This window comes from Dipodomys merriami, unplaced genomic scaffold (genome assembly GCF_024711535.1).
Source record: "Dipodomys merriami isolate MVZ:Mamm:240054 unplaced genomic scaffold, mDipMer1.0.p SCAF_2, whole genome shotgun sequence".
Classification (NCBI taxonomy): Eukaryota; Metazoa; Chordata; class Mammalia; order Rodentia; family Heteromyidae; genus Dipodomys; species Dipodomys merriami.
In genome coordinates, this window is record NW_027203381.1 from 70,489,867 (window position 1) to 70,508,362 (window position 18,496).

Sequence of the window (18,496 nt, forward strand, 5' to 3'; positions counted from 1 at the left end):
TGAGAGGTGAAAAGTTGGACTTGTTTTCTTATTATTTAAAACAAAAACAAGAGGAAAGAAAACTGAGTCTTTCCTCCTTCATTTAAGGTGAGCTGTTTACTGATCCTTGGGTCTAAACAGCCTTTGTATATGTTGCCTGCCAAATGACTCACTTGTACTGAGTCAGCAGAAAGCTGGCCTGGGCCTGTCTGCAGCCGGTGGACATCATGTTCAGCTCATTCTCCTGGAGGTGGGTCGTTGAGATCTGGAGAAGAGACAGAGAAGAGTAGAGAAGTGGGAGGGAGTGCTGGGAGGGAGAGACCAGTCTACAGTGTGAAGTCCAGTCTCAGACTTTCCTGACTATATGAGTCAGGAGACCCCTTCATACTTGACAAGATGCCTGAGGAACAACAGTATTCATTTCATTGAGAATAAGCACAAATTATGAATTAGAAGACTAGGATGAGTGGTGACATACAGTCATTCACAAACAAGTCACTTCATTCTTGAGTCGTTTTAGAATGTTGAGGGGAGTGGTACTGTGGTTTCAACTCAGGGACTTGGACTTTCTTAAGACAGGTGTTCTACCACCAGCCCTTTTCACTTGCCTTATCTTTCAGATAAGGTCTGGTATTTTTGACCAGGATTAGCCTGGACAAGATTTCTCCTATTTGGCTCTCTGCATACGTAGGATGACAGACTCAGGCCACCACACCCTGTTTTTTTTTTTTTGTTGTTGTTTGTTTTTTGTTTTGGTTGAGATGCAGGGATCTTAAGACACAGACTCACCTATGAACTATAGATCTTCCCGACCTCAGCCTCCAGAGTAGCTAGGATTACAGGTATGAGCCACTGTGTAGGGCTTAGTTTTAGAATCTTGAAGTGAATGAAGTCTTTTTCATTTAGGCGTTTTATTATTTGTTTACTAGGAGGGGAATATGGACACACGCGGGACTTTTGTTTACCCAGATGTGTTGACACTGAATCTTTTGAACTTCTCCGAAGCTTTCGCGTAAGATTCAGTGATGTCCCGCGCATCCTGGTGTTTGTAAGTTGTGCAGCCCTTTTTCCTGATGATGCGTTTGCCGGAGTCCAGTCTGGATCCACCGTTTTCTTGATCCCTGCGGCCTTGCCTGGGTGTCTCGGCAGAACTTCTGGTGGGAGCCAAAGGCAGGGGTGAGGTGGGGAAGGGAGTCCAGGCTTGGGAGGGTGGAGGGTGAAGAGGCGGATTGCAGCTCTCTGCTGGGATGGGGATGGGGGGGGTTGGTGAGGAGTTAAAGCAAGTTCAGCATCAGGACTGGAGACCAGGGAGGGCCGGGGTGAGGGCAGAGCTTGGGGGGGGGGCAGGGCCCGGGCCCCACTTCCCTCTCGGGTCAGAGCGCTCGCTCTGCAAACCTCACCCCCCGGACCTGCCGTGCGCCGAGGGAGCTGGGGACCGGGGCAACCGATCCCCAAAGCCTTTTCCTTCTTCTTCTTTTGAACTCTACATTTGCCTGCAAAGCCCAAGCGAACAAGCGACGCTCCGGGGCGCGTGTGCGTGAGACGCCAGCGGCGCGGAGGTTCGGTTGACCTCCCCCGGCGGATCGGGGTGCCAGGAGGCGATCCCGGGCCGCCCCCGCCCCCTTCCTGCCCTCTCCCCGCCCCCGGGGCCCGGCGTGCGCCCCGGGTGATGTCAACCGAGGCGGAGCCGCCCGCCCGCCCTACCCGCCCGGGCTAATTAGCATGAGGCCGAGCCGCGGGCCGCGCCCGCCCGGCCCCCGCCCGCCCTCCCGCGGCTCCCACAACTTTTGAGGCGGGGAGCGAGCGCGCTCGCCGCCCCACTTCGGTCCTCGCGCGCTCCGGCTCGCCCGCTCCCCGACGCGCGCTGCCCCGCGCCGGGCATGTGAGCGCGGGTGGGCGCCGCCACCATGGCCTCGCCGCGCGCCTCGCGGTGGCCCCCGCCGCCCCTCCTGCTGCCGCCGCTCCTCCTGCTGCTGCTGCTGCTGCCGCCGCCCGCCGTCCCCGGGACGCGGGACCGGCCGCCCTCCCCGGCCCGCCGCGCGCCCCTCGCCGGCGCGGGCACGGCTCGATCGCCCGCCCGCGGCCCGGAGCTCGAGTCCCCGCCCTGGGAGCGCCGCGGGCCCGCGTCCCCCAGCCCCGCGCCCCCGCGGCCCGGCGTCGCCACTCGGCGGGGACGCTCCAGCGGGGACCCCCGAGGCGGGAGCGCGGGTGAGTGAGAGATGCAGCCCGGTCCGGGGCTCTGCCTTCCCCGCGCGCCTGGGACCCTGAGGTCGGGCGGGGAGTGGGGCAGTGCCGGGGTACCGGGGCTGGGAACCGTCAGCTTTGCGGGAAAACTTAGCTCTCCCGTGGGGTCCTTACGTCCCTCCTTTCATGAAACAAAAGCAGAAATCAAGAACGAGAGAGAGGCGGGGGGAACCCCCCCAAAGCGCCTCTCCCATCCTGGGGCGAGAACTTCCGGCTGCTGGCCCCCCAGTCCCGCGCGCATCCACCCCCCCCCCCCCGCCGTGCAGAGACAGAGCCCGACTTTTCAGACGGAACCACGGATGGTCACGGGGTGTGGGTCGCGCTTGGGATGTTGGAAGGGACAAAGGATGTAGTTTGGAATAAAACGTCCTACGGGTGCAAACTTTGAAAGCAGAGAAACCTGGGGCGGGGGTCAGGGGGTGGGGGGAGGCTCCAAGGTTGGTTCCCCTGCCTGGCAATCGCTGACCCAGGCGGGTCCCCGACGCTTTCCCCTGCCCTTTCCTGTCCCCATCAGCGGCAGGGAGTTGACCTCTCCTGGCTGCCTTTGTGTCCAGCTCCTTGGGCTGGTCGGGGAGAAAATGCCAAGGACTGGGTGTAATCGGAACATAATGCCATTGTAAATGGGAATGGCCTCTTCTTTTTAGTCTCAGTTTCTCCATCTGTGACAAGGCGGTAGGGACCCGCCTCTTGGTGGTTGATGTGACGAAATGAAAGTAAAAATAACAGAAAGTGCTCTGAACAAAGTCAGCAACGTGGTGTGTGAGCCTTTGTCCTTGTGCAGCGACACGGGCCACCCACTCGCAGGGTGCCGTGGAAGAGATTCCCTGGCTGCTACACCGGACGTGGATTTGGAGTTTGGGTGACGGTCAATGAGACTTTTGCCTAATTTTCAATTCATTTGCTTTCTCTTACCTCACAAACTATCATGGAGCTGGCTTCCCCCAACCTAGAGGTGTTTTCTAGAGTTAAGTAAGCAAAGCTCCTCTCCGCCCCAGGAATAAAAACCTGTCAACTCCATGGTCCGCAAGATTCCATCCTTGCAAACTGTCAAATCCTTGTCAATTTTTGAGTCACCAGACTAAGATAGAAAAAGGAATAGTAAGGGAAGGAGAGGGAGAAAAGTGACCAAAATCTTTGTAAAACTGTAAATGATCTTATCGATCTGGAGGGGATTCATAGATCCATAGATCACTTGTTTCCCTAAACTACAAGGGAAGAAAGTAAGATCTTAAAAGAGCACATTTCTGGATGGTCTTGAAGTAGAAAAGTATCTGAGGACCACTGTAGGGGCAGTTATGAGTTTTCTAGACAGAAGAGTACTGGGGATTGAGGACATTTGAAGGGGACACTCAGGACAGAGAGGCAGGTGTTTCTGGCTGGTACTCAGGCTTCTTAGCCTAGGGGCCTCAGGAAGAGACATTCTGACTTGTGGGGGCCTGGTCAGAGGAGGCTGGCACTGGGATCTCCTTCCTCCTTTGGCTGGCAGTGCACACAGATGGCAGAGAGATGGGAAATGCAGAGAGAGGGACCATGGAGATAATTAGGCTGGAGCAACATAAGAACAAGGCCTTATGTGACCCATGCCTATCTTACCAGGTAACTAACACTGCTTTCTTATTGGGCTCATTTAAAGGAGGTATGTTGGAGGCTTCAGGAAGGGGAGTCCCAAAAGCAGTCTTATTTCAGATGGTCTCTTAGATCTGGTACCTACCCTGAAGACCACTCTAATGCTACCTGCTCTTTCTCTGGCCTAAGGCCTGATCTTGGGGGTGAGGATGATCTGTTGAAAGGGCAGAGGATCCAGGCATGACCTGTGCTTGTTTTCTGAGAGTGGTTTGAACAGTGTCACTCAGGGAAGGAGAAAGAAATAACCAAGCAAATCAGGACTGGGTGATCTCATTGAGTCTGTCCTCTAATAAAGTCCTGAGAGTTTCTTGGCCCATGCTGCTGGGCTATCAGAAATCACTATGGACGGGCAGTTGTTTCAGAAGGCAGCAAAGTCTGAAGCAGAAAGTCCCTCCAGAGTTCCTGTAGAGCCACTGTGCCCTGTGCACACTCCTGTCTTCTCCAGTACCCTGACAGATGGTTACCCAGCCTCTGTGTCCTTGCCTTTGTGTGTGAGGGGGTGGGGGTACTCTTGGTTATGAGCCCAGAGTCTGACAAATCCTGTGCTTCTCTTGGTAGTGGGGAAGATTATGCACAGCCACTTCTTGCTGTGGTTTGGGCTTCCAAATACACTCATCCCAGCAGCAGGGACCCGCGATGTCCTTTTCATTCACCTATTTCTAGCCCTTCAGCTTGAGGCAGAGTTCAGGGTTCTTACTTGTCAGGGTGACTGTGTTTCCATGGCATGTGTTTGATTTGTCTGTGTCACCTTGCAAGCCCCTGGAGGGCGGCCCTTGTTTGTGTAGCCATTGTTAGGCTTTGGTTGCCCACCTGCCACCCTGCTGTCATTCTTTGCTGCTGTTCAGCCAGTGGTGACAGGATGCTGAGACCTAGAGATTTTCCTCTTTCTGCACATTTTCCCACCACTCCAGGCCTCAAAGCCACAGTGCTAACCTGGAGACTTAGTTTATAGGCTTGGGTTTTCCATCCATAGGCTGGCTGTTCATTATAAAAGGGGGGTAGGGGTGGGAAAAAGGCTGGAAATCATAATAAAAATCCTTGCAGAGAAAGAACTTTCCCACCCAAAGGGGAAATGCTGAGGCGCTGAGCAGCCAGCCCAAGGAAGAATAATCTTAGAAAAATGTGGCTCCCTAGAGTAAAGGAAGCGCTTTGAACCCAGCCCCTTCTGAGCTGTTAAATAGCTGTCGCCTGAATTGCTCTGACTTCGTAGTCCAATTTCGTCATTTAGTTGGCTGCCCTGAGCACCATTACAAGGTGCAGTGAAGACTGCTGAGGGCAAGAAGCCGCCCCTGAGGGAGTGGCATTCCCCAGGAATGTGGTTTCTGTCCTGGGGGTGAGGACTCCCTGAAAGCCTGCTTGATTTGCCCCACACAGAAGGAGGGTTGTGGGGAAGAGCTTGTGTGTATGTTTAGAAGCCACATCCTCTTAAACTTGCAAGAACCCGTTTATTGCTTCCCTTGACCTGTGTGTGAATGCTGAGCTGAGCTTTTTCTGCCCAGGAGCTTGGGGATCACAGGGAGCTGGATGTCGCACAATGCCAGCTGAGTGGTTACTGCCTCCTCATCTACAGAGAGCCTGGGCAGAAGCTCTGCCCTCCCGGTGATCTCTTTGCCTTGCAGTGGCCCTGCCCAGCCTGCTGGCAAAGTGTCCTGGAGTTAACTTTAAAGGAAGCAAAGAACAGATGGAGCTGCAGTTTCCCTAGCTAGTATTGCTGCCTTTTTCAGCAGCTTCTCTCTAGGAGGTTTGAGTTGTTGGAGCAAATGTCTAATGTCTCTTTTGTCAAAAAATCTTGGGGAGGCAACTGGGAAGAAGGCCCATTTCCCTCCCCCCTCGTCTAACCCCCTAGCCTTTGAGTGTCTTTGTATGGTTACACACTTGTTACTCCATTTCACCTTCTGGGAAATACCCTAGTGTAGGGGTAATGTTCTCTTTTCACAGGAGGGCGTAGTCAGCTTACATGGGAAATACAGGAGGGATAGCTAAATCCATTTGCTCATTGAACGACAGCATAAAGTGTTTTCTCATCTGTACAATGGGGCCACAGGTGTTCTAAGTCTCTAGCATATTCCATAGCTCAACATCATTCCCCTTCTCTTCTGCAGTCCTTTGCTTTTGTCTTTTCTGTAGACCACAATTGGAAGGAGGTGGCCATGGCAATTTGGAGGAAAGATTGAAGAAAAGGTCTCAAGTCAGCTGGGTGCAGGTGGCTCACGCCTGTAATCCTAGCTGCTCAGGCAGCTGAGATCTGAGGATCAAGGTTCAAAGCCAGGCCGTGAGACTTATCTCCAATAAACCACTCAGAAAACCGGAAGTGGTGCTGTGGCTCAAGTGGTAGAGCACTAGCCTTGAGCTGAAGAGCGCAGGGACAGCACCCAGGCCCAGAGTTCAAGCCCCATGACCGACCAAAAAGAAAAAAAGATATCAAGTCTTTATAAATGCATAAAATAGTACTTTATATAAATACTATGACTGTACCCCACACCATATATTATTCTGGAGGTAGCCACATTTATTATCAACCTAACTGAAATGAATTTTTTTATGGTAGTATGGTTTTAACTCAAGGCCTCATGCTTGTTAGGAAGTTGCTTTATCACTTGAACCATGCTCCTAGGTCTTTTTGCTTTAGATTTTTTTTTGGAGAGAGTGTCATGTTTTTGTCTACAGCTAGACTCAAATTTGGATCCTCCTACTTATGTTTCCTGAGCAGCTGGGGTTATAGTGTAAACTACCATACTCCACTTGTTTCTAAAGATGGGTCTCTGTCTGTCTCTCTCTGTCTCTGTCTGTGTCTCTTTCTCTCGCTCCCTCCCTCTCCCTTTCCCTCTTCTTCTCCCTCCCCCTCTCTCCCCCTCTTTCTCTTTTAATTCAGCTGACCTCAAGCCATGATCCTTCTGAGTATGTGAAATGAGGTTTTATGGGTCTCTCTCTTGGGAATGAAGAGCAATGGCTGACATAATGAGCCATTGTTAGTTGTTATGAATACCTATTCAATGGGCGGAAAGGTTAAATTCAGGTAGTTTAAACTCTTGTAATATCTGTGTCTTCTTGTGCTCACTCACGATCACCTTTCAAAAGTAGAAACAAAGATGTGTCTATCATGTATTTGCCCTCCCTCCCCCTTTTGTTGGAGCGTGGAAGATGGCTCCATCAGCATCCCATTTGGTTTATAAATCCGGAAATATTTACTAAGGCCTTTCTCTGTGTGGTGCATGTGCCGGGTGACACTGTAGGTTGTAGGCATCTCCACAATGCCCCAGGGAACATCTTGTTGAAACCCAAGCATCAGCAGTGCAAACAGTGAAGTAATGATGCATTGCTGATTCATAACCAAAGAGAAGTCACCAGGAGACCATGGGGACCTAAGGAATGGCGCAGATTGCTGGTTGCAGCATCAGAGGGGAGGCTGCAGGGGGCATTGGAGAGTAAGGGTGAAGAATGAGAGAACACTAGCTCATGGAGAAAGATGGAGTCCACTTAGCTTAGGCCAGTTGACTAGGATGTGTATCAATAGAAGAGTGGGCTATTGAAGAGAGGCTATTGGCATCAGCAGATTCCAAACAGTTGGACTGAAAAAGACAAAACGGGTCACAGTCAAGAATGGAATGATGGACCTTGAAAGAGAGATACTTGCTGGGCAGGAGGACCTAGCAAGACCCCTACTAGGGGTACTGAGAAGGCGGCATGGAGAAGATGGGCCCCTTCTAGGGAGGCAGCTTCTGCCGCAGCTTTTCATGGTAAAGTCTGCAGCAGGTCCAGTAAAGGAATTCTGTGACCATTGGGAATGTGGAACTGAACCACTGATACTGAGACACCTGCACCAGGTTCAACCTGGGCAGGTGCTGGGTCAGACATTGATGAGCCATGGCGGGGGGAGGGAACAAGTTCTTCCTGGATCCTGGAAATCCAGGGTAGATGATGAGAGGAAGAGGCTCTACTTGGGCACATGGGAGGGGGGCAGTTTGGAGGCTGGCTGTGGACTGGTAGCATTTGAATACAGCTCACAGTGTTAGCTTACCTGTGAAAGTAAATGAGCACTTCTGCCTGGATTTGTCCTTTCCCAGTTACAAGGCACCGGGAGGCTTGATGTGTTGGTGCATGCCTGTAATCCCCGCTACTCAGGAGGCTGAAGCAGGAGGATTGCTGAGTTTGAGGCCTGTCTGGGCTCAAATCCTGTTTCAATGAAAAACAAAAAGGAGCCGGAGGGTGAGGAAGAATGAGGCCCTAGGAAAGGCTGTTGGATTTGGTGCTGAGCCATTTAGTGGGGTGCTCTGCAGGGCAGGGTGAGATCTGTCTGTAGCATGGACCACAGCAGAAACGGACCTCCCTGTGGCAGAGTTGAATATCGGGAGGAGAAAGGAAAACCTGGGAATCAACATCCCTCATTCCTACTCCCCGAGCTGGGTCCGTTCCCAGCTCTTCCCAGGTCAGGAAGTGGCAGCACTGCCCACTGAGCCTGGACCCAGGCTCCACCTCCCATCTGCTTCTTTCTTCCTCTGAATCTTTGGGTAGGTGGGGATTCTTTCTATTTTGAGTACAAAATACACACAGTCCTGAACTGTTTCTTTCTGTCCTCTCACTCACTTTTGTTCTTTCTCATTCTCGCTGTTCTCTCTCTTCCTCTCTCCCTCTCCCTTCCTCCTTCCCTCCCTTCCCCCTATTCCAGAATGATCTCCATAAGATGTAATTAAGGTCACCTCACTCTAAGGCTTAACAGCTCCCAAGAACGCTGTATTAGGAATAAGTTCCCTTCCCCCTTGGAATATAGCTGTGAAGTCTGCACAGTCACCTGTCTGGACACTGTGTCCCCCACTTGCTCTGCCCCCCACTCGCTCTGCTTCTCACTTGCTATCTATGCCAGTTTTTTTTTTGTTGTTGTTGTTTTAGGTTAGTCATGGGGCTTGAACTCTGGGCCTGGGCGCTGTCCCTCAGCTCTTCAGCTCAAGGCTAGCGCTCTACCACTTGAGCCACAGCGCCACTTCCCACTTTTTCCTTTTTGCTTATGTGAAGTCTTGGGATTATAAGCCTGTGCTACTTGTACCCAACATATAGATATTTATACATATGCATATTTGACATGCCTATTTATTCTGTCCCTAAGGACTATAGCAGAGGGATCCTTCTAGAGGGTGCTGGAATAAATGCCAGGGCAAACTGACCTATTCAGGATTATAAAACAAGCAGTCTGGCCCCAGAGGAGTCAGATCGTGAAGGGTCATGAGAACAGAGGGAAGGAGGACAGATTTTCCTCTCGGTGCCCCACCGGCACTGCAGCTGGCCCTAGGCTGCACATGGCTCAGGACTGTGGTCATGGGATTCCCGTGAAGGAGCTGGAAGACGTCTGCTGAGCCTATCAAAGCTGCTAAAAATGGACACATTCTTTGTGCTTTGTATTTTAGCTCCGGGCTACTTGAACTTCTCTGACATAAAGGGTCAAATGGCATGGCAGACCCTGGGTGCCCCCTTCCTAGGGTTGCTGGAAAGCTGGGCACTAGAGAGGCTCTGATTTCCCAAGAGACCCTAAATAACCACCCCACCCCAGCATGAGGAAGGAACTGGGCTGCTGGAGGCAGGAACGGATTTGAAAGGCTGGTGTGCTTTTCCTCCATGGCTCTTTGTTAAGTGGGGAGTTGAAGGCCAAGGAGGGAGATGGGTAAATAGAGGCCAAGGTGGCTGTCACTTCTGTCCTTGGAATCAAAGCAGTTACTTTGGAGGATGGAGAGCGATGGAGAAGAGAGGTACTTGCTGTAACCTGGGGACCTGGGGCTGGGGGTGGGGTCTCTTGTGCAAGGCTTTGACTGCTGATGGTCATGCCAGGCCCTCATGGGGAAGCACTCTTTCCCTTCTAAGGGTGGTGGGAGGGGATGGGAACAGTTTGGTGGGGTGGGGGGTGAGGGGTTCACCTTAGAGACTCTGGGAGCACACGGCATTTGTCATTGCCATGTGCTGAGACTTGCAGGGTTGTGTGGAGTGGGAATTATCTTTTGCTAGCGTGTGACTGAGCGCTCTGCTGGCTTTGCAGTCACAGCTTCTGTGCTGGGGGGGGGGGGTCACATGGCCTCAGTTCGACTCCCAACATTGCCTCCTGCCAGCAGTAGGACTTTGGTAAGTTATTTAGCCAATGGGCTACTAATTCCTCAGGGATTGTAAATGCTGTCTACTCAGTACCTGCTACTCCTGAGCCCTGTCAGTACTGGTGATGCTACTGTGGAAACCAGGCCTGATTTATACTAGTCACTGTTTTGTTTTACACACACACACACACACACACACACACACACACACACACACACACACACACACACACACACACACACACCCATTTGCCCTCTGGACATTTTATTGGAATGAGGACATATTTTTAAAAAAAATTTCTTTGTTTGCCATAGGTTTGAACCCAGCACCTTGGTGCTCTACCACTGGAGCCACATAGCTGATACCTCCCCACACAACTCGAGACTTAGTTCTGAAAGCAAAGAGTTCAAGTCCATTGAGGGACCATGATCATATTGGAGCCTTCCATCCTTAATTTTTTCCTTCCTTCCTGCCTTCTTTCCTTCCTTCCTTCCTTCCTTCCTTTCTTCCTTCCTTCCTTCCTTCCTTCTTCCCTCCTTCTCTCCCCCCCTCTTTCTTGGCTGGTTTGGGGGTTTGAACTGAGGGTTTCATTGCTTGCCTGGTTCTCTACCACTTGAGCCATGACTCTAGTCTGGCTTTAGGCTGGCTGGTTTGTTGTTGTTTTTTTTTGAAATATAGAATATTGGAGTCTTTATTATACAGTTAACAGGCTGCAGGCATCTAGTTGTTACAAAGGCCTACAGCAGGCAAATAACACATAACACAGCTAGGAAACAGGCTAAAGAGGAAAGAAATAACAAAAACAAGCCAGTTCAGCTTCAATGGAGAGCTGAATCGGGACTAGGCTGGCTGTTTTGGAGATGGAGTCTTGCAGACGTTTCTGCATAGGATGGCTTTGGACCATGATCCTCTGGATTTCAGCCTCCTGAATAAGTAGGTTTAAAGGCATGAGCGACTGGCACTTCAATAGTGTATGAAGGAGTCGGAGTGTGTTGGGGCCCACAAGTCACTCACTGGTGGTTTACAGCAGACTACTCCTAGATAGAAAGTGGGTTGTTTCTCTCCATCACCTGCATCGCTCATAGGCTGGCTTTTGAATCTTTGTCCTTCATCCTCCATAAATAATCTAATTTCATTATCAAGGGAGTAAACATGTCATTATTCAGGAGATAAGATAATCTTTCACAGGTTCTATTGAAAGTTAGCAAATTAAAAAAAGAGCAATGATGGCATCATTGGAATAAGAATTTCTAATAGGAGCTCTTGGAAGGGAGGAGAATTCTTACGCTTTGTAGATACTATTTTCAGCTACCCATGCTTCTGGTAATGGGCTGCAGCTGGAGATAGCCACTGTAGAGTCAGGGCAGAGCCATGTCAGAGGTGGCTCAGGAGCCCTGAGGGTCGGAGGACCTTTGGTCTTACCTGTTACTTTCTAGATAGGTGGTACTGGGCGAGATCAAAATGGAAATAGTAGTGTCTCTTACTCCTTCACAAGGTTTTTGAGGTGGGACAAATGTAATTGTGACTGTGAAAGCATTTGTAGACATAACAGGTGATTGTAGTCATGACATCATGAGCTAACAGTGACCTTGGACAAATTCCTTGCTCTGTACCTGCTTCCATATCTGTAAAGTGGAAATGATAGAACCAGTTCAGTTAAACCAGGCACCAGTGGTTCATTCTTGTAGTCCTAGTTAGGATGACCCTCCTCCTCCACCTCCTCTTCCTCCTCCTCCCCCAGTTTGAAGCCAGCCTAACAGGAAAGTCTGTGAGTCTCTTATCTCCAATTAACCACTAAAAAGCCGGAAGTGGAGCTGTGCCTCAAGTGATAGAACACTAGCCTTGAGTAAAAGAAGCTCATGGGGACAGTGCCTAGGCCCCGAATTCAAGCCTCAAGGCCAGAACAGAAATAAAACAAAAAATCAATTATCTTGTCATCTTGTTATTGTAAGGATGAAATGAGTAAATTCACAGGCATGCTTTGTGAAGATGACAATGCACAGCTTGTATTAGTCATTTATGCTTCTGGGGACAGATCAGTCATTGTTACTACTTTAGGTGAGGCAGGGCTTCATGAGGAAAGCATACAGGGAAGGATAAGTATAAAGTTGGAGATGAGAAAGAGAGGCCATTTCTAGGAGATCTCAGTGGGCTTTACCAGTTCTCTATCTCGTCTCTGGTTACTGTGTCTAACCCTTCCCATTTCTTCTGTCCTTCCCAGTGGGATGTTCTTCATGGTTCTGTCCTTGGCCTTCTACCTCCAACTCAGTTCTGTTATCATCTATGGAGCCAGAGAGCTAGGAATACAATCAGATAAGTCAGAGTTGTCTAGCAAAATAAGCAGAGTTGTCTACATAAGTCAAGAGCCCAGAGGAAGAGCGATGTCTCTGGAGAAGATTTCTTAGAACTGGTGGTCTTTGATCTGTTTCTAAGAAACCAAAAAGCCAAAGGAGCAGGGCACAATCTAGGTGTGGAGGGAAGGCAGCATGGCTTCAGATTTTTTTTGTTTAGAAATTACTTTTGTTCCCTTCAGCAATTCAGTTCTGTTCCTTCAGTCATCTACCAGATGCTCACATGTTTATGATGCTTTACTTTAAACCAAATAGTTTCCTGTAGCAATCCTGCCCTCCTTTTCCTTGTTTCTGGCCCATTCATCTCCATTCACCGTTCATGCTTCTATTGTCATTTGTCTCCTGGTGTCTCTAACTCATTGTCAACAGTCACCACTGAATCTTCCTGCTTTATTCCTTTTATCCCTTGAGAGGCCACTTGGCTGTATAGGATGTCAACATGTAACATCCCTAGGCAGTTTGGATCCCTGTCTTTAAGTGAGATGGCCTGGTAGGGCCTTCCTTCTGGAGGAAGCCTAGCTCTGACCTTTCTGGCTTTCATTTTTAGTACAGGTTAGTGCTCTTCCTTAGCTCTATTTCTTTATTTTTATTTTTTGTGGGTTGTGGGGCTTGAACTCTGGGTCTGGGTGCTGTCCCTAAGCTCTTCAGCCCAAGGCTAGTGCTCTACCACTTGAGCCACAGAGCCACTTCTGGTTTTCTGGTGGCTAATTGGAGATAAGTCTCATGGACATTCCTGCCCAGTCTATCTTTGAACTGCCATCTCCAGATCTCAGCTTCCTGAGTAGCTAGGTCCCGGTTCTATTTATTTATCTTTCATTCTTTCTCTATTTTGTAATATCTTCATATTTTGAATTCACGGCCTGTCCCTGAGTGTTTCAGGCAACCACTCTACTACTTGAGCCACACCACCACTTCTGGCATTTTGGTGGTTAATTGGAGATAAGTCTCACAGATTTTCCTTCCTGGGCTGCCTTGGGGCTGCAATATTTAGATATTAGTCTTATGAGTAGCTAGAATTACAGGAGTGAGCCACTAATGCCCAGCAATATAATTTTTCTTTTTTTGTGTGGTGCTGAGGGTGATTCCAGGGCCTCATGAATGCCAGCTAAGCACTTTACTGCTGAGATACATCTCTGGCCCTGATGTCCTTATTTTCTTTGTTTAAAATTGCATTTTCTAGCCAGGCACTGGTGGCTCACGGCTGTAATCTTAGCTACTCAGGAGACTGAGATCTGAAGATCATGATTCAAAGCCAGCTCTGACAGAAGAGTGTGACACTCTTATCTCCAGTTAGCCAGCAAAAACCTGCAAGTGGAGGTATGGCTCAAGTGGTAGAGGGCCAGTCTTGAGCAAAAAAGCAAAGCCAAGAGTACAAGACTTTGAGTTCAAGCCCCAGAACTAGCACAAACAAACAAATAAATTGGGATCTTAAAAAAATTTAATTTTACTAGTTGCTGTGTAACTGTGGGCAAATTATTCAGTGTCATTATATCTGAGTTCCCTTTTCAGAAAAACAGAATAATAATGAGACCATCTTGGAGGACTGTCATGAAAATAAGCTGAGATAACTCATGGGAAATGCAGGTGGGCCTGGTCTACAGCAAATGATATCAATTATAATATATATTATATTTATAATATATTATGTATGCATATAAATAATAGTATAATATATACTATATAATACTCTTATTTTAATGTATTATAACCCTGTTCTGCTATATCTTTCACTTTTAATTCCCGAGTTTTATTTCTCCCTTGTCCTGTAAGTTTCTCCCTTTATTTTCTCTTTTCAACCTTCTTTCATTCTTCTGACTTGATTTCTTGAGAATTAAGAAATATACACACACATACACATGCATATATGTTATACATATGTTTTATATCTATATTTATAGATAGATGACCTATAACATATCTATCTATATGGAGCTATAACATATTTATCTATATGTTATAGCTGGGTGCTGATGGCTCATGCCTATAATCCTAGCTACTCAGAAGGCTAAGATCAGAGGATTGCAATTTGAAGCCAGCTGGGGCAGGAAAAGCTAGAAATGGAGCTGTGGCTCAAGTAGTAGAGTGCTAGCCTTTAGCAAAAAAGCTCAGGGACAACCCTCAGGCCCTTAGTTCAAGCCCTGGTACCAACACACACATGCACACGCGCACGCACACACACACAGGTTATATTTCAATAGAGCATCAGCTTTCCTAGACTAAGTCTACTAAGCATCTTAGTAAATGTTTCATGTCTCTATCTAGATTTACCCCTTTTTTTTTTTTTTTTTGTCGGTCGTGGGGCTTGAACTCTGGGCCTGGGCGCTGTCCCTCAGCTCTTCAGCTCAAGGCGAGCACTCTACCACTTGAGCTACAGCGCCACTTCCGGTTTTCTGGTGGTTTATTGGAGATAGGAGTCTCACGGTCTCTCCTGCCCGGGCTGGCTTTGAACCGCGATCCTCAGATCTCAGCCTCCTGAGTAGCTAGGATTACAGGCGTGAGCCACCAGCGCCCGGCTAGATTTACCCCTTGAAGGAGCCTCCATGGTAAACGCCACCAGAGGTACCAGGCCCCTTCCTTCTCCAGCCCAGGCCTGAGTCCTTTGTGCCAAACTATTCCCTCACCTCTATTTTCAACAATCTCACACCATCCAGACGAATGATGTTTCTGGGATTTCCTTTGAGTCTGGGGCCACTTCACAGAGGTCTGTAGAAGAGATTAATGGCAGAACTTAGAAAAGCCAGCTGCCTGTTCTTGTGGAGAGATTTAAAGCCCAGGACCCTTCTGTTCTGCCGTCTGGGCTCACAGTGCTTCATCCTCTTCTTCCTGCCCCGCCTCAGCGCCTCCTCTCAGGCTCTTCCTCCTCGGAACCAGGATGTTTTTCCTTGCCTTTTTATTGTTTCACTAACCTGGCAGGTCTCCTTTGGTGGATCCCGCCACTGGCTTCCTCTGTGGGTGTGAGGGAGGGTTACAGTGACCAGGGCCCTGCAGGCCTGCTCCCTTGCCCTGGGCCTGCTCAGCCAAGCCTGATGCTTTATTAAAGCTTTCCCCTAGGCCTAGGAGCCTCCTCTTCAGCTGCTCTGTTGGGTGTTTATTTCTCAAAGGATAGAGGTGAAGAAAATGGAGGTGCCTAGAAATAATAAGGCAGACCACCTCGCTGCAGGAGGCTGTGTGTGTACGTACTAACTAGCTAGGAATCTTCGGATCTTCCACCCCAGGGCTTTTTCTCAAGGCCTTTCAAACAAAAACCCTGTGGAAATATTTTTAAAACAAAGAGCTCAGGGTCCCCTCAAGGTCCTTCCTCTGTCCCTCCTGCCTGAGTAGTGTCCCTGAGATGACTTCAGGGCCAGTTCTGTTTCTAGAAGGCTGACCTCAGGGCTCCAGGCCAGCCCTTGCCTGAGCCCTAGCTGGGTTCAGTCCTGCAAAAATCTTCAGGGAAAGGGAGGGGAGGGGTGGGAAGGGGAGGCTACCCTTCTGAACAAAAGCTGGTCCCACACACAGGGAGGGAAGTTACTGTGTGTTTCATAAAACTTTACAGTGTCAACACTAGTGTCTGTCCCCTGGGGAAGCTTTTGAGAAATCGGATCCCTGGAGCTCAAGTCCAAATACTTCCTAAATGTGTGTGAGTTTTTGTTTTTTGGTTTTTTTTTTAAGGGTAGCATGGGGGTGGTGTTGCTCCTTTTAAGGTAAGAATGAGGAAGGAAATCAAACTCCCACAGAGCCCTGGACTGTCCAGATCTAAGACCAAGTCTTTTGTTCACACAAACTCATTTGGCTCCTAAACGTCCTCCACCCAACATCATTACATCCGCAGCAGCCCTTTCAAAACACAGCCCAGAGTGGCAGAGCCGAGTGGGCGGCTGCCTTTCTGGGGAGACTCCAGCCGCCTTCCCCCAGTGCCCCCATGGTTCCTGCCTGCCCCAGAATATATCACCACCGGCCATCCGGCCTGAAATCCCCCTCATTTGGAGGGCTGGGGGTGGGAGGCAGGAGCAGGAGGGGGGAGGGGGAGGGGACCAATTCCTAGTCCCAGCCTTCAGCCTTGCAAACTCCAGGGCACAGCACAGCCTTGGCTCTCTGGGCATCTTTGGAAACCCGAGGGATCATGGAGATTTATTTCCACAGTTCTGCTTCCCTTGGAAGCCCCTGGAGGCAGTTCTTATATCTGAGTCATTCTCTTAGTCCTCACAGTGTCTTCTCTATGGCGGGTTCCCAGTAAGTCTATGTACTTTTTTTAAATTAGGGCTAAATACACATAACAAAATTTACAATTTTAACCATTTCTAAGTGTATGATTCATGCCATTGCGTAAAATTACAAGGTTGTTAAAACCATTACTGCTATTCATTTCCAGAAATTCTTTTTTTTGGGGGGGGTCCGGTCGTGGGGCCTGAGCTCTAGGCCTGGGCGCTGTCCCTCAGCTCTTCAGCTCAAGGCTAGCACTCTACCACTTGAGCCACAGTGCCACTTCTGGCTTTTTCCTTTTTGCTTATGTGGTGCTGAGGAATCGAACCCAGGGCCTCAGGCATGCAAGGCAAGCACTCTACCACTGAGCCACCTTCCCAGCCCTAATTTCCAGAAATTCTTTAGCGTCACAAACAGACACTGCTTTAATATGTCCCAGTCCCTCCTGCCCCCAGCCCCTGATGAACTCTGTTCTCTGAATTTCCTGTTCTGAGAATGTCACATATGTACAATTATATGATGCAGTCCTTTTGTGTCTGGCTCATTTCATTTATGTTTTCAGAGTATACCATAATTGGTAGTCTGGGTTAGGATTTCACTCATTTCTAGGGCTATAGAACATGTACATGTGTGTGTGTGTGTGTACTGTGAATATACATATTCACAATGCATTCATTCACTGATGGACACTTGGATTACTTTCATCTTTTAGCTGTTGTGAATAGTGCTGCTGTGAGTGTGGTATACAAGAATCCATTTGGGTCTCTGCTCTCAGTTCTTTTGGCTATGAAAGAGTTTTAAGTCTTTCAGGGACTGCTATACTGTTTTTCCATGGTGGATGTACATTCCTATCAGCAATGCATGATGGCTCCATTTTCTCTATATCCTTATTGTTCCTTCCCTCCCTCCCTCTCTCCCTCCCTCCCTCCCTACCTTCCTTCCTCTGTCTCTTTCTGTCTCTCTCTGTCTCAGTCTCTCTATCTTTGGCAGTATTGAGGTTTTAGTTACAGTTTCATGTTAAGTTTTGTGCTTGTTAAGCAGGTGTTCTACCCTTTCAGCCAGGCTTCCGGCCTTTTTTGCTCTGGTTAATTGTGAGATAGGGTCTCATTTTGCCCAGAGTCCCTCTAGGCAGTGATCCTCCTATTTAAGCTTTCTGCCATAGCTAGGATGACATGTATTCACTCCCATACCCAGCTACTGGTTGAGGTAAGGTCTCATTAGTTTTTTGCCCAGGTTGGTTGAGAAACAATCCTCTCAATCTCAATCTCCTTCGCAAGTAGCAAGAATTATAGACATGAGCTACCAGTGTCCAGCTGTCCTTTTTAATAATAGCTATTCTAATGGGTGTAAAGATGAATATTTCTTTAATTCATAAATGCCACTTACTGTCTGTATTGTGGATTTAGAATTGTTTCTTCTCCTCATGGTCCTTAGTCCTGACATCTGAGGTTGCTGTGGTCCTTAGGAATGGTTGTCATCTATGGAGGGTGTGGGCATCAGTGATAACCCATGATGCAAAGCATCATTGGTAAGAGCAGGGAAACATGTCACATTCCATGAATTGGAGTGGCTAAAAGAACTGGCTGAACTTTAGGTTTTCAGCCACCACTGGCCCACTGTTTTGTTTTTGTTTTTGTTTGTCATGGGGCTCAAACTCAGGGCCCACTTCCAGTTTTCTGGTGGCTAACTGGGAATAAGAGTCTCCTGGACTTCCCCGTTCCAGCTGGCTTCGTACCCTGATCCTTAGATCTCAGTCTTCTGAGTAGCTAGGACTAAGGCATGAACCACTGGCAGCTGGCTCCCCCAATGGTTTTTATCTGAGTGTGTGTGGTTCCTGGGGAAAGAAGCTGAAGTATAGAACCAGGCTCTAGACTTTTTCTCTGCTCCCTATTTTCTAAGTTAATCTGGGCAGGCAACTTTCGTGCTCAGACTCATTCTTCTCTTTCATAGGAGAGCAAGCATACCTTCGTGTCTGCCACTCAAAATGTCAGGAACCGAAAGGATAATTTAGGACCCCTAAAATTATCCTGTAAAAAGCA

At 48.8% G+C, this 18,496-nt stretch overlaps 1 protein-coding gene across 1 annotated transcript in view; it reads left to right on the forward strand.

The window, feature by feature from the left end:
- The first annotated feature begins 1,886 nt into the window (after positions 1-1,886).
- Heg1 (heart development protein with EGF like domains 1) overlaps positions 1,887-18,496 on the forward strand; it is a 92,348-nt gene continuing 75,738 nt past the window's right edge. The window contains exon 1 of the mRNA XM_070028863.1: positions 1,887-2,187. Coding sequence (XP_069884964.1) covers positions 1,887-2,187 — 301 coding nt within the window. The remainder of the gene's footprint in view (positions 2,188-18,496) is intronic.